The following is a 13,720-nucleotide window of genomic DNA, read 5'->3' as shown; positions in this document are numbered from 1 at the left end:
TCTGCATATTAGATAGATAGATAGAGAAGTGTATTTTAAAGCGAAATAAAGGCCATGAACATGATAAAATAACATAAATGAAAGGCACAAATAACATAAACTTTGATCAGCGATCATCATAAAACACTTAAATGGAATACTACATTAACCTAATAATAGTACTTAATACTTGTAAAATCGTTCATTGAAAAAAAAAAAAACTTAACACTTGGAAAAAAAAACTTAAATGAAACATTACATTTAATGTATACTTTTTTTTTTTTTTTTAGTTAACAAAATTTCCAGATACCTTGCTATTCTTCTGTAATTTTCTAGTCACCATACCTAGAAGGAATTGTTTTCTGACTTAAAAATGTCCAAATACTTTACCACCCCCCCCCTTATTTGCAAATATAAGCCCAAATTATATATTTCCCATCTATTCTGTCACTTGTTTTTGTCTTGTCTCATGCTAAGATGAAAGAAATTAACGAAGAAACCGGTTTGTTCTTGAGTTTTACACAGCGTCAACTTGAGTGAGTGGCGCAAAATACACAAGTACTAAAATTCCTTTCCTCCTACGGAAATAAAAAAAAAATCTGAAATAAATTTCTCAAATTTGGAAAGCCTTATTTTCCACGGGGGGAGGGGTATTTGCCGGGGGGGGGGGGTAAACGCTGGCCACCCTTTTTTATATCTGACAGCTTTCTGCTCAACATGGCAACTTTCCCGAAAACATCATTCAATCCGAATTTTGACATTATCTTCCCATTACGGTACCAAGGAGGGAGAAAAAGAACGAATTTGCAAAATTGAAAGTACTGGACACGCAAACTTTCTTTTTTAAGAGAGGGTAAAAACCAGTAAGGTATAGAACTGAATGATTACAAAAAACGAATATAATTTATATAAGGATTTACGATTATATTTTCCTCTGTTTTCAACAATCCTAGAGTAACCAACCTGAATCTTCTACCTGGAATCAGAAATCAGCCGGGGAACGGAACATTGAATTCTGAACATTTGATTTTCCAAGTTACTGCTGTTCAAGTGACGCATCGTTTTCTACAATTTTTCGTTTTTAAGGTCAACCGCTTGGTATATTTTTGAATTGAGTTTTTCAGGTTGTCCTCTAGGCATATATTTGACAAAATTTGCTTATGTTTATAAGTTCTTTTTACTAATTAATTAACTTAGACAATAGCCCATATTCATCTTGAACTTGTTTTGCTTGATTTCTCTGTGAATTTGATTAAAACTTAAAATTCACCATCGCTTTAAACTACACGATTTTATTTCTTTTTAACACGAAAAATATTATTGCCGTCGAACATTGCGATGTCGTTGTTCTTTCAATCGCAAATTTGTTATGCATATGAAAGTTGTTCTTTAAATCCATATGAATGTGACGTCATTTATATGAAAAAGGTTTTTCCAAAACTAAGGCTCTAAACGAATCCTTTACAGAATTATAACTTTTATACGATTTGTATTTTCCTGGGAAATTACCGCAATAGACAGAACTTCGCTCGATCCCTGGTACTCGGCATGCGGCATATATGATTCTATAATTATGATTCTCGCTGTCGCTATATTCATTTTGTGATAAACTTGTCTAGCTGGTTTGAAACTAAAAATATTGTGACTATTGATAGCTACAAAGAATGCACCAATATTTTAATTAGAATTCTGCATGATGTCATGACGTCATCATAGGTTTGATATGATAACTCCGCGAAAAAAAACAACAAATTTTACCTTAAAGTTGCGCCTTAGCTAAATCGTCTTTTCAGTCCAGATAATGTCATTATGTCAATTTTCAGAAACAATTATCCATCTATTTTCGAGAAAAACAAATATACATGAATACATACAATTATAGCTTGTTTAATTAATACAAAAATACAATATTAACTAATAGAGGTTTCGTGGAAAGCGTTCGATGCTTCCTTCCACATAACATTACGCGATTCTGATTTATGGATTTGATGATTTCCTTTTCCCAGTTCAATTGAATTTGGGCCCGTGTAAATTCAATTTGACTATGCAAGAATCAACCTCCAAATGAATCACCTTTATTTGCTACTCTTTCTTCGGGGAAATAAAGGGCTCCGTAATGAATGCTTGCAACGTTGAAGGGTCCCAGTGACTTATTAACAATTGCTTAGTTTATGGCATCTTTGTAGGTTGGTACTGGGTTCTCTGACATAGCTTGTTGCCGTCGGACGTTGTGACGGCGTTGTTCTTTTAATCACAAATTTTTTTTGTGCTTCATTTTCGTTTGCAATTCGTTGTAATGCTTGGTGTCGCATGTCTTCTATCCACTGATGTCACTGTTCATCTTTTTAAGTTGGGATTTGTTGTGAGGCTCGTTGTCGCAGGTCTTCTAACTTCCAGTTTCGCCGTGTATCATTTTCGGTTGTGATTCGTTGTGATACTAGTTGTCGTATGTCTTTTAAAGGCCAAATTTCGGCTCGGCGTTTTTGCAATGCACTTTGCATTGTCTCTCTGGATTGGTCTTGTCAGGTTGGATGATCCAGGTTGTGTTCCGCAATTCTGTTCCATTGAATTTAAACATTTTGTTGTCCAGGATATTGCTGTTCAAGTGTAGCATCATTTTCAACAATTTTGAGTTTTTCCGGTCGGCTTTTAGGCATATTTTTGTCAAAATTTGTTTATGTTTGTAGTTGCGCTTTACTAATTAACTTACTTGTGCAATAGCTGATGCTCATTTGTACAAAATTTATTTATAGCCTATTTTTGAATAAAGTCAAGTTTATATTAAACTTATTTTGCTTAATTTCACTATAACGTTATTTTTAACGTTATGTATATAACGTTATTTTTTTGTGAAGAGGGAGGGTTACAGAATAAGGCCTTTCCTAGTTTACTTGCATGGTATGAACCATTTCTGTATTAGTTTTTCAAACTTGAGGAAAAAATTGTGGATATTGATTTGAGGCCTTTGCGTACTTGTTGTTATATAGTTTAAAAGAATTTTATGACCTGTTGATTAGCGGTTATTTTTTTTTATTATTTTTACTCTTCGTATTCGGAGGAAATAAAAGTTTGAATTGAATTGAAGTGGTGCACATACATTAGGGCCGTTCTTTTGCACTAAGATCTTACATCTAAGATCTCGCATCTTTCTGCAAAGATTTCCGTTCTTTTAACTCATCTTTGTTCTAAGATCTTACAGCTGTTGTTAACAAAAAGTGTGATGGACCTCATTTTTCTGTCAATAGAACAATGGTGGGAGAACTTTGATGATATACTCATCATTGTTCTTAGACCGCTGATCAGAGCAAAATGATGGTTTTGCAAAAGAACGCTATAAGATGTGAGATCTTAGTGCTAATATTTCACTTTTAAGCATTCTTTGTCAAAAGATGTAAGATCTTAGCGCAAAGATGAGTAAAAGAACGGCCCTATTGTCACTAGTATATCATGCCGAAGTAAAAAATTGTGTCTTGAAAATAAATCTTAGCCTAGTAACTGGTCAAGCTTAAAGAAATAATTTTAGCAGTCTCAGCCTGGGTTTCTATGAGACCCAGGTCCGGATATTTTGCTCCTTTCTGCACTCCAATCGATGCTACTACTACTACTACTAACAACTCAGTGAAGCACTATACGCCGGGGAAAAACAGCTACGCACGCTCCTCCTCCATCCTAATCTATCCAAAGCCTCCCTCTTTACACCCTTCTAAGAAACTCCATTTTCCCTTAAATCTTTCCTTAGAACATCCTCCACCCATTTGGGGACGGCCCGCTTTTTGATTGGCACTAGACGGCTGGTCAACTACGACAATCTTGGGCCATCCATCATCCTTCGTCCGCAGTACATGTCCTAGCCATCTCAACCTTCCTCTCATTATAGCCCAAGAAAGCAGGATTGAACCACATTTTTCATACAGTGAAATACGGCCAGTCAGACGGGTACAGAAAACAGTCTGTATAAAATGTCTCTGAAAATCATCTAAAAATTATCCTCCACCTTTCAGAGCTTCCACGCTTCAGGACTATTCATGACCACTGTCATCATTGTAGCTTCCAATATTCTAATCTTGGTTCGCAGACTTATCTTCCTATTCTTCTAAACTTTTTTCAACTGTGAAAAAATACCCCGGGCCTTGGCTATTCTCCTTTAACATGTTCGCTGCACCCACCGTCGCTACTAATAATCGTGTCCATTGATAAACTTGGTATATCGTTACTTTATACTGCCCATTAAGATTTTTGCCCAGATAACTAGATCTCAGCTCTGGTTCTTAGTGATACAGGATATAAATTGTGATCTTTCCCCCTTTCTATAATAATAATCAAATAATTGTTTGATTGAAAAACAGTTTATCTCTTTTTCATCTGCTTTTTCTTCTTTTATAGTGTTGACAAAGATAGAAGTGGAGCCATTTCTGCTCAGGAACTTCAAGCAGCATTATCTAATGGAACATTCGCTCCGTTTAACCCTGAAACGGTTAGACTCATGCTAGGTATGTTTGTTTCTTTGTTTGTTTGTTTGTTGTTTTTTTTATTATTCTTGATGACCAAACACCATAATAAGCACAGATAATTTAAAAGAAGGAAAACAGAGAATATTTATTTGTTTGTTTTTGTCCCGCTCTAGGGGTAGCTAATTCTTGGTCTTACTGTAATGGTTTACTGTCGGAAAATTGTATGACTGTCAGAAAATTCAACTAAATGCAAAATTTAAACCGATAAACCGATTTAAACCAAAGATACCGTTCCTGAATGCACCATTTCGGTCATTTTCTCCATTAAGCAAACTGTACACATTAATAGAGAGATGAGATTCCTTTATTGATCAATTCACAAAACAACAAATCAAATTAAATGAACATAGCCACTACTAGAAGGTCAAATAACCTGGTTGTAGTGACTCAACTAGTTAATTAATTCATATAATCAATAATATATAAATAAATACACTAGAAAAAATTGGAGAAAAATAATAAGAAGAAGAAAGAAAAAAAAGAAAAAGACTAAACCCTCACAAGAGACCTGCTCTCACCCTGTATCTCGACCAAGTAGGAACTTTTTGACTTGTGATTTGAATGAAGAAAGTGAATCAGAGCCCGTAATGCCGTCTGAAAGGTTATTCAGAGGGTTACACTTATGTGACGAAACACGTGAGCTGATCTCGCTGTATTTCTCTTCTTATATACTAGCTCATCCGCATTCCTAGTATGATAAGAATGATAATCAGAATTAGTAGACAAAATATCCAAAAACAAGCTGGCGAAATACTTTTTAAACATTGGTATACCAGTGTTAATAACTGGTGATCCCGTAACTGACCAATATTCAAAATTTTAAAATGGGAATAACAAATAAGTGAATTATTAAAATTAGAACATTCCCCCAAAAGACGAACTGCTTTATTCTGAATCGTCTTGATTAGTCTATAATTAGCATAAAAATTGCTTGCCCAAAGAGCATACCTATATACAATATAAGGTTGAATAATCGGTACATAAATAATCTTTAAAACTGAAACCGGGAAAAAAAATACGAAAACGATGAAGTAAACCTAGGCCTCTTGCTGCCTTGGACAATATAATTTCACTGTATTTCTTCCAATTCAAATTACAATCAACAAAAAATCCTGAACACCTCGTTTCAAAAACTTGATTAATAATAGTACCACCAAATATTATCCAAAGAATTTATCGCAACACCGGAACGGGTAGAAATCATATAATTAGTTTTACTAACATTATCACATTAAAAAACTGAGACTAGTAAATGTATTCAGGTACTGCAGGACATCATTTGCGCGAACAACGAGATCTAGAAGGTTCACCTCTGATTAATTATTAATTAAAAAAAACTTTCCGGAAAATCAGTTTTTCAAAGAAAAGTAAAGGCCATTTTAAACTAAAGCTCAGCAGATACAAATACCTGTTAAAATTCAAACTCAAAACGAACAGAAATTAATTAAACAATCATAGCAAAAAACTTACAGCAAGTAATAATATAAATGAATAAATAGATCTTAAAGCGCGTAATGCTTAGATTGAATATGAAAATCAAGGTTAAAACGGAAAAAAATATTTTGCTATTGAAGTAAAAATGAAACTTAAAACGAACAGAAATTAAATAAACAATCAATGCCAACAAACATACAAAAAATACTAATGGAAATAAATAAGTAAATCTTAAAAAGAGTGAAACTTAAATTGAATATGCAAATGAAGCTTGAAACGAACCAAAATCACCACAAACCAGAGTTTGGGTATGACCTCCTTCTCTCACTGTTAAAGTCTAAAACATACTGCGTCATTGCCGCTTTACTGAAAACCAATTTTAATTCAAATATTTTCTTTTGTACTTTATATTGAAAATAAACATTAAAATTATAATAACATTTTGAACTGATGAACATTTTGAATTTCACCAATTAATATAATTACACATAGAACATTCAGTTTAATTTATTATGTCTTTCTAAAGTTGTTCAGGACGAATATAGTTTCACTACAAACAAGAGTTTGGATACTGCCCCCTTCCTTAACTGTAAATTAAATAAAAAAAAAAAAAGTTTTTTTAACTGAAATTAAGGAAATACATTAAAACTTAAAACGAACAGAAATTATTCCTTATATGAAAGGGGGTGTCCTCTCCTCAACGCCTCGCTCTTTACGCTAAAGTTTTTTATCGATTTAAAAAATAGAGCTGTGAGAAAGAGTCAAACTTTAGCGTAAAGAGCGAGACGTTGAGGAGAGGACAGCCCCTTTCATAGAGGTTTTGACGAAAGGGACTGTCCCCTCCTCAACGCCTCGCCCTTTACGCTAAAGTTTTTTGTTGTTTTAAAAAATAGAGTTGGCAGAAAGAGTGTAACTAGCGTTAAGAACGAGGCATCGAGGAGGGGACAGCCCCTTTCATATACAGAATAATTTCTGTTAGTTTAAGTTTTAATGTTGCTCCTTACTTTCAATTAAAAAAACTGGTTTTTTTTATTTAATTTTTGAACGTTTTTGAATTAATGCAGGTTTTGATTTTGGCTCACCGTACATAAATAATTAAAACAAAATTTGCATAGTAATTTTACTTTTATTCCGTTAAATAGCTTTCTCGACATTTATTTCATTTTATTCACGAATGTTTTTATTAGTAATATATATACATAGCTTAAGAACTAATTTAATTAGCGAACTTCTATATTCATAAATGTCTAATAATATTATTAGGAGGTTCTCCCTCTAGTCAGTGATTCAATCTGTAACCTAAAGGTTGAATTTTTTTCCAATTCTTTAAAAATGACCCCTTAATCACAAAGGCTGTTAATTAGAATAAATAGCTCTTATGAAAGTACTAAAAAATCTTTGGCTTAAAGAGAGAGGTATTGACTAGGGGGCGAACCCAATCATATACTTAATAATTTCTGTTCGTTTTAAGTTTTGATTTTTCTCCTTACTCTCAGTTGAAAAACTTGTTTATTTTTTTTATTTCTGATCATTTTTTAAATAATGCTGGGAAATCCGGAGCCCCCTTCATAGCAATGTCCCTTCCCCCATGTAAAATTCCTCCATGGAAAGATTCTCCCACATAACCCCAAACCCCCCCCCCTACTACCAGAAAAAAATCCCCCTTGAAAACGTCTGAATACTTCCCAATAACCAATACTGTATGTAAACATTGGGTAAAGTTCATAACTTTTAGCCCTCCCCCCGGGGACTTTTAGGGATTAAGTCATCCTAAAAGACATATTTATTATATTTTCGACCATGCTGAACAAAATGGTTATCTCAAAATTTTGATCGGGTGACTTTGAGAAAACAATGAGCGTGAGAGGGGCCTAGTTGCCCTCCATTTTTATTGGTTACTTAAAAAGGGCACTAGAACTTTTAATTTTCATTCGAATGAGCCCTCCCACGAAATTCTAGGACCACTGGGTCGATACGATTACCCCTGGGGAAAAAAAACAAACAAAAAACAAATAAACACGCATCCGTGATCTTTCTTCTGGCAAAAAATACAAAATTCCACATTTTTGCAGATTGGAGCTTGAAACCTCTATAGGGTTCTCTGATACGCTGAATCTGATGGTGTAATTTCCATTACGGTTCTATAGCTTTTAGGGGGTACTTCCCTCTTTTTTCGAAAATCAGCCAAATTTTCTCAGGCGCGTAACTTTTGATGGGTAGGATGAAAGTTATATATTTGAAATCAGTATTAAAATCTGATTCAATTTATACATCTAGGGGTATCAAAAATCCGGTTTCTAGAGTTTCGGTTACCATTGAGCCGGGTTACTCCTTACAGTTCGTCACTGCAAACAGTTTTATAAAAACTGAAAACCAACTGCGCTATTGTCGCTTAAATGAAAGTGACTCATAATAAAAATATTTTCTTTTCCAGTTATTAAAGAATTGAAAACGAAAATACAATTTGAGTGAATTAAATTCTTGAAATAATGGATCTATCAACAATTAATATCATTATATATCAAATATTCAATTTGATGTTGTTTGTTCTTTCCAAGACTGTTCAAGACGCATATAGTTTTCAGTAAAGCACCAATGATGCAGTAGGTTTTAGACTTACAGTGAGAGAAGGAGGTCGATACCCAAACTCTTGTTTGTAGTGATTTTTGTTCGTTTCAACCTTGATTTGCATATTCAATTTAAGTTTCACTCTTTTTAAGATTTATTTGTTTATTTACATCAATATCTATTGTATGTTTGTTTGCATTGATTGTTTATTTAATTTCTGTTCGTTTTAAGTTTCATTTATACTTCAATAGGAAAATATTTTTTTTCGTTTTAAGCTTGATATTCATATTCAACCTACACATTAATTGCTTTAAGGTCTATTTATTTATTTATATTATTACTTGTTGTATGTTTTTTGCTATGATTGTTTATTTAATTTCTGTTCTTTTTGGGTTTCATTTATTCTTTAATAGTAATTTCTGGTTGTTTTTTTGAGTTTGAATTTTAACAGGTATTTGTATCTGCTGAGCTTAAGTTCAAAATGGCCTATACTTTTCTTTGCAAAAACTTTTTTTTCGGAAAATTTTTTTTAAATTAATTTTTGTTTGTTTTTGATTGCAAAAAGTTTGAAGTTTTTAATAATTCCTTATATCAAAATCAAAGTATTAAACTGGCATAAAAGTAACAATATCAAAGTGTAAAATGGGTTTGTGTCAACCTCGGAGTTTTTATTATCTGATATTTTAACAATTTTTAACTAAATGACTATCTCAAAATTTCTATCGGATGGGTTTGGGGAAAAAAGGGCGTGGGTGTTGGTCTAAGTGCCCTTCGGTCTCTTTTGAATCTTTAAAAGGGAACTAGAACTTTCTATTTTCAATCAAATGAGCCCTCTCTGAAGTTTATCCGAGCATCCCTTCTATAAGAACCATACATACCCCCAGAGTATGACTTACAACGCCTGCCTCTGGGTCCTGGGGGTTTGTGTCGACCCCGAAGCTTTAATATCTGATGTTTGAACAAAATGGTCACCTCAAATTTTTAACAAAATGGTCACCTCAAATTTTTATCGGATGGGTTTATTCATCCGATAAACCCAAAGGCGTGGAGGGCGGGAGGGGCTAGTTGCCCTCCGATCTTTTTTTACTCTGAGAAAATGAACTAGAACTTTTTATTTCCATTCAAATGAGGCCTCTCTGAAGTTTATACGTGCTCCCCTTTCATAAGAATCATATCGTCCCCAGGACATAGCTTACAATGCCTACCCTCTGGACCCTAGGGGTTGTGTCGACACCGGAGTTTTTGTTATCTAACCTTTGAACTATTGAAAAAAAATGGCTATCTCAAAAGTTATATCGGATGGGTTTGGGGATAAAAAGGCGTGGTGGGGGTTAGGGGCCCTCCGATCTCTTTTGACTCTTAAAAACTCAAACTACAACTTTCAATTTCCATTCAAATCAGCCCTCTCTGAAGTTTATACGAGCATCCCTTCCATAAGAACCATATATGCCCCCAGGGCATAACTTGCAACGCCTTTTTTATCTGACCTTTTTTTATAACAAAATAGCTATCTCAAAATTTTTATCGGATGTATTTGGGGGAAAAGGGACGTGGGGGGATAATTGCCCTCTGATCTCTTTTGACTCTTAAAACTGAAATAACACTTTCAATTTCCAATGAAATGAACCTTCTCGAAAGATTATATGAGCATCTCTTCCACAAAAGCTATATATACCCCCGATACATAACTTACAACCCCCACACCGGGCCCTGAAGGAGTTTTTCGACACCAGAATTTTCGTTATATGATCTTTAAACCATTTTAAAAAAATGGCTCTCTCAAAGTTCTTATCGGATGAGTTTGAGGAAAATAGAACGTGGAGGGGGGTGGCTAGTTGCCCTCCGATCTCTTTTGACTCTTAAAAAGTGAACGAGAACTGTCAATTCCCAATCATATGAGCCCTCTCTGAAGTTTATACGTTAATCCCTTCCATAAGAAGTACAGATGCCCCCAGAGCATTACCTAGAACGCCTGTCTCTGGGACCTGGGGGGTTGTGTTGACCCCGGAGTTTTTCATTATATGATCTTTGAACTATTTTTTTAAAAGAATGGCTATCATAAAGTTCTTATCGGACGGGTTTGAGGAAAAAGAGCATGGAGGGGGGAGGGCTAGTTGCCTTCCGATATCTTTTGACTCTTTAAAAGTGAACTAGAACTTTCAATTTCCAACCAAATGAACCCTCTCCGAAGTTTATACGAGCATACCTTCCATAGGAACCATATATGCCGCCAGAGCAATACTTAAAACGCCTGCTCCGGGCCCTGGGGGGTTGCGCTGACACAGGAGTTTTTTGTTATATGATCTTTGAACATTTTTAACAAAATGGCTACCTCAAATTTTTATTGGATGCATTTGGAAAAAAACGCTTTAGCAGGAGGGGGGAGCTTGTTACCCTCCAATACTTTTTAATGTTTAAAAAGTGAACTAGAACTTTCAATTTCAATTCAAATGAGCCCTCTTTTAAGTTTATACGAGCATTCCTTCCATAAGAACCATATATACCCCCAGGGCATAACTTACAACGCCTGCCCTCGGGACCTGGGGGGCTGTGTCGACACCGGAGTTTTTGTTATATGATCTTTGAACTATATTTAACAAAATATCTATCTCAAAATTTTTATCGGATACATTTGGGAAAAAACGGCGTGGGGGGGGGGCTGGTTACCCTCCAATATCTTTTGACGCTAAAAAAGTGAACTAGAACTTTCAATATCCAATGAAATGAGCCCAGTCTGAAGTTTATATGAGCATTTCTTCCATAAGAACCATATAAGCCTCCATGGCGTAACTTATAACCCTTGCCCTGAAGACTGGGGGGAGTGTGCTGCTCAAAGATATAATTTGCAGAACTTTCAACTACCCTTGTGCTGAGGGCTGTAGGGGGTTATCATCCTCAAAGAGCTAATTTCTAAAACTTCCAACTACGTTGAACAAAATGGCTTTCTAAACATTTTTAATGGATGTATTTAGGATAATGGTCGGCGTGAGAGGGGTGTTAGCTACCCTCCAATCACTTCCGACTATTAAAAGGGTACTAGCCCTTTGAGTTTCCAACTGAATGAGTCCTTTTTGAAGTTTCTTCGACAAAACTTTCTATAAAAACCTTATATGCCCCCAGGGCATAACTTACAACCCGTGCCCTAAGGGTTTTGGGGGGGGGGGAAGGGCCTCCTCAAAAACATTGTTTGTATCTGGAAATCAACTAAGTAGAACAGAATGGCTATTTCAAAATTTTGATTGGATTTGTTTGGGTAAATTGTGGGCGTGGAAGGGGTGTTAGTTGCCTTCCAATCAGTTTTGATCCGTAAAAAAGACACTAGAACTTATGGATTACCAATCGAATGAGCCCTCTTTGAAGTTTATACGACGACCCCTTCCATATGAAGTAAAAGGGCTCATACGATTGGAAATCGAAGTGGCTAGTGCCCTTTTTAATAGTCGAAAGTGATGGAAGGGCAACTAGCCCCCCCCCACGCCCATCATTCCCCCAAACACATCCAATCAAAATTTTGGGATAGCCATTTTGTTCAGCGTAGTTGATTTCCAGATAGAAAATACGTTTTTGAGGAGGACACTCCCCCACAACCCTCAGGGCAAGGGTTTTAAGTTATTCCCTGGGGGATATAAGGTTTATAGACGTTGTCGTAGAAACTTCAAAAAAAGATCATTCAATTTGAAATTCAAATGGCTATTGCCCTTTATAATATTAGAAAGTGACTTGAGGGCAACTAGCCCCCCCCCCCCACGCCCATCATTCCCCAAAAAACATCCAATCAAAATTTTGAGATAGCCATTTTGTTCAGTGTAGGCTAGTTGATTTCCAGATAGAAATATGTTTTGGAGGAGGACACTCCCCCGCATCCCTCAGAACAAGGGTTTTAAGCTATGACCTGGGGGCATATAAGGTTTTTCGAGAAGGCGTTGTCGTAGAAACTTCAAAACAGGCTCATTCGATTGGAAATTCAAAGGGCTAGTGCCCTTTATAATAGTCGAAAGTGATTGGAGGGCACCTAGCCCCCCCCCCCCACGCCCATCATTCCCCCAAACACATCCAATCAAAATTTTGAGATAGCCATTTTGTTCAGCGTAGTGGATTTCCAGATAGAAAATATGTTTTTGAGGAGGACACTCCCCCACAACCCTCAGGGCATGTGTTTTAAGCTATGCCCTGGGGGCATATAAGGTTTTTATAGAAGGCGTTGTTTTAGAAACTTCAAAAAAGCTCATTCGATTGGAAATTCAAAGACCTAGTGCCCTTTTTAATAGTCGAAAGTGATTGGAGGGCAACTAGCCCCCCACGCTCATCATTCCCCCAAACATATCCAATCAAAAGTTTGAGATAGCCATTTTGTTCAGCGTAGTTTATTTCCACATAGAAAATATGGTTTTGAAGAGTACATTCTCCCACAGCCCTCAGGGCAAGTGTGTTAAGTTATGCCCTGGTGGCATATAATGTTTTTATAGAAGGTGTTGTCGTAGAAACTTCAAAAAAAGTTTATTTGATTGGAAATTCAAAGGGCTAGTACCCTTTTTAATAGTCGAAAGTGATTAGAGGGCAACTAGCCCCCCCCCCCCACGCCCATCATTTCCCGAAACACAACCAATAAAAATTTTGAGATAACCATTTTTTTATGCGTAGTTTATTTCCAGATAGAAAATATGTTTTTGAGGAGGACACTCCCCCACAACCTTCAGGGCAAGGGTTATAAGTTATGCCCTGGGGGCATATGAGGTTTTTATTTAAATCTTTGTTGTAGAAACTTGAAAAAGGGCTCATTCGATTTGAAATTGAAAGCACTAGTACCCTTTTTAATAGTCGAAAGTGATTAGTGATATTTTTTGTTGTTGTTGTTTTTTAGAGCAGGCCACTTCGTATCAAAGGAGTTGTCGTGGAAACTTCTAAAGGGGCTCATTCGATTGAAAATAAAAAGGGTTGATGCCCTTTTTAATAGTCGAAATTGATTGGAGGGCAACTAATCCCCCTTCCACTCCCACCCTCCCATTGGCCCATTATGTTTAAAAACTAAATGTTGCCTTAAGATTAAATCAAAATGCACTTTACTGAAAAAATACAAATGAATGTGCATTGTTTTTAGTTATCAAAGTGTTATATTATTTGATTTATTAAATTTATAAAATTAAAACCATATATATTTTTTCAGTAAAGTGCAAATTTTGTTCTGGCCTTGGGAAGGCATAGGGGTTTTGCGCCCAACTTATGTTAAT

General features: G+C 35.6%; 1 protein-coding gene across 2 annotated transcripts in view; it reads left to right on the top strand.

Moving 5' to 3' along the window:
- Positions 1-13,720, top strand: part of LOC148946640 (programmed cell death protein 6-like) — a 51,634-nt gene that overhangs the window by 18,057 nt on the left and 19,857 nt on the right. For both annotated transcript variants that reach the window (XM_089097067.1, XM_089097068.1), the window contains exon 2: positions 4,363-4,469. In XM_089097067.1, the coding sequence (XP_088953193.1) occupies positions 4,363-4,469 (107 nt within the window). The remainder of the gene's footprint in view (positions 1-4,362; positions 4,470-13,720) is intronic.

This window comes from Artemia sp. Qi Xiang Cuo, chromosome 11 (assembly GCF_049724085.1).
Source record: "Artemia sp. Qi Xiang Cuo chromosome 11, ASM4972408v1, whole genome shotgun sequence".
Lineage (NCBI taxonomy): Eukaryota > Metazoa > Arthropoda > Branchiopoda > Anostraca > Artemiidae > Artemia > Artemia sp. Qi Xiang Cuo.
Note: the sequence above shows the minus strand (reverse complement) of the source record. Positions and strands in the feature narration are given on the sequence as shown.